Raw genomic sequence first — 1,531 nt, 5'->3', positions numbered from 1 at the left:
TATATATATATATATAGTGAGGTCAAAAAAGAAAAACGACATAAAAACAACAAAAAAAACAACGCGAGGACGTGGTACAGATATATATATATATGATGAGCTTCTTTCAGTTTCCATCTACCAAATCCACTCACAAGGCTTTGGTTGGCCTGAGGCTATAGCAGAAGACACTTGCTCAAGGCACCATGCAGGGGGTCTGAACCCAGAAGCAAGTGGTTGTGAAACAACATAAAACAGGTCTGATGGATCAAAACTGAACCAGGGTTACACAACAATGTGGTATACTACTAATACAATACTACAGAGATGAATGGTTTATTAGGCTATGCTTACAACAAAGAATAGTCAAAACTTTCTGAAGTACTCAATATGTGAGTGGTAGAAAGAATGGTGCCTTACTTGATCGGGGTATCTTGTGCTCCCGATTAGAATCCAAAGAAATGGTGCTGTTCACACTATGTTCACTGTCTGCCCGTTTTAATTTATGTCCTCCTTCTTCCAGTGATTGAATTGATGAACAGGAACGGTTATCCTAAAAATCAGAAACCCAGACCCCACTATTAATTTACACAATGTTCTGAATTAAGCATCAAGGAGATACAGGAGGGAGTTAAATTTTTGTGTGTGCATGTGTGTGTGTGTGCGTGTTGTGTATCTGCATATGATACTTGTACTACTTATCTTTTATTTATTTATTAACCATTTGTGAAGGTGCATGGCTCAGTGACTAGAATGTTGGGCTCACAATCATGAGGTAGTGAGTTTGATTCCCAGACTGGGCTGTTTGCTGTGTTCTTGAGCAAGACACTTTATTTCAAGTTGCTCCAGTTTGCCTCAGCTGTACAAATAAGTTGCAATGTCACTGGTGCCAAGCTGTATCAGCCTTTGCCATTTCCTTGGATAACATTGATGGCATAGAGAGGGGATGCTGGTATGCATGGGCAACAGCTGATCTTCCATAAACAACCTTGCCCAGACTCGTACCTCAGAGAGGAACTTTCTAGGTGCAATCCCATGATCATTCATGACTGAAGGGAGTCTTTTTTTACTTTATTAACCATTAGGATCCTTCATTAACAGTAGAAGCTGGTATCTGACAAACACAAAAAAGCTCCACTGATGGAATATGGATAACAACAGTGACGTGTGTTACATGTTGAACTTCAGAAAAGTCTTACATATTTTTACTTTTCTACTAACAGATTGTGCATTAGCCCATCTCGTTTTCTGCTTGAAAATCTGAGCTTTTCCAGATTGTTATTTAAACATTTGCCCACATTACCAAATGCACCAATAGTTATTGATATAAATGTGAATTTATAATCAGGGTAGTGAAGCTGCAGGTTTGAAAGTAGTTATCCACTGATATTCTCTTTTACAATGGTTTTGGAAGAGATGTTTATATCTGCAGGGTAGCTGGCATCTATGATTGTACATACGTATGCATGAATGCTTGTATGTATGTATGTGTGTGTATATATATATATGTATATATATATATATATATATATATATATATATATATATATAT

At 37.2% G+C, this 1,531-nt stretch overlaps 1 protein-coding gene across 12 annotated transcripts in view; it reads right to left on the bottom strand.

The window, feature by feature from the left end:
- Positions 1–1,531, bottom strand: part of LOC106871743 (brefeldin A-inhibited guanine nucleotide-exchange protein 1) — a 171,554-nt gene that overhangs the window by 27,631 nt on the left and 142,392 nt on the right. For all 12 annotated transcript variants that reach the window (XM_052970066.1, XM_052970065.1, XM_052970068.1 and 9 more), the window contains one exon: positions 400–532. In XM_052970066.1, the coding sequence (XP_052826026.1) occupies positions 400–532 (133 nt within the window). The remainder of the gene's footprint in view (positions 1–399; positions 533–1,531) is intronic.

The sequence above is a fragment of the Octopus bimaculoides genome, chromosome 8, assembly GCF_001194135.2.
Source record: "Octopus bimaculoides isolate UCB-OBI-ISO-001 chromosome 8, ASM119413v2, whole genome shotgun sequence".
Classification (NCBI taxonomy): domain Eukaryota; kingdom Metazoa; phylum Mollusca; class Cephalopoda; order Octopoda; family Octopodidae; genus Octopus; species Octopus bimaculoides.
This window is presented reverse-complemented; position numbering and strand designations above follow the sequence as displayed.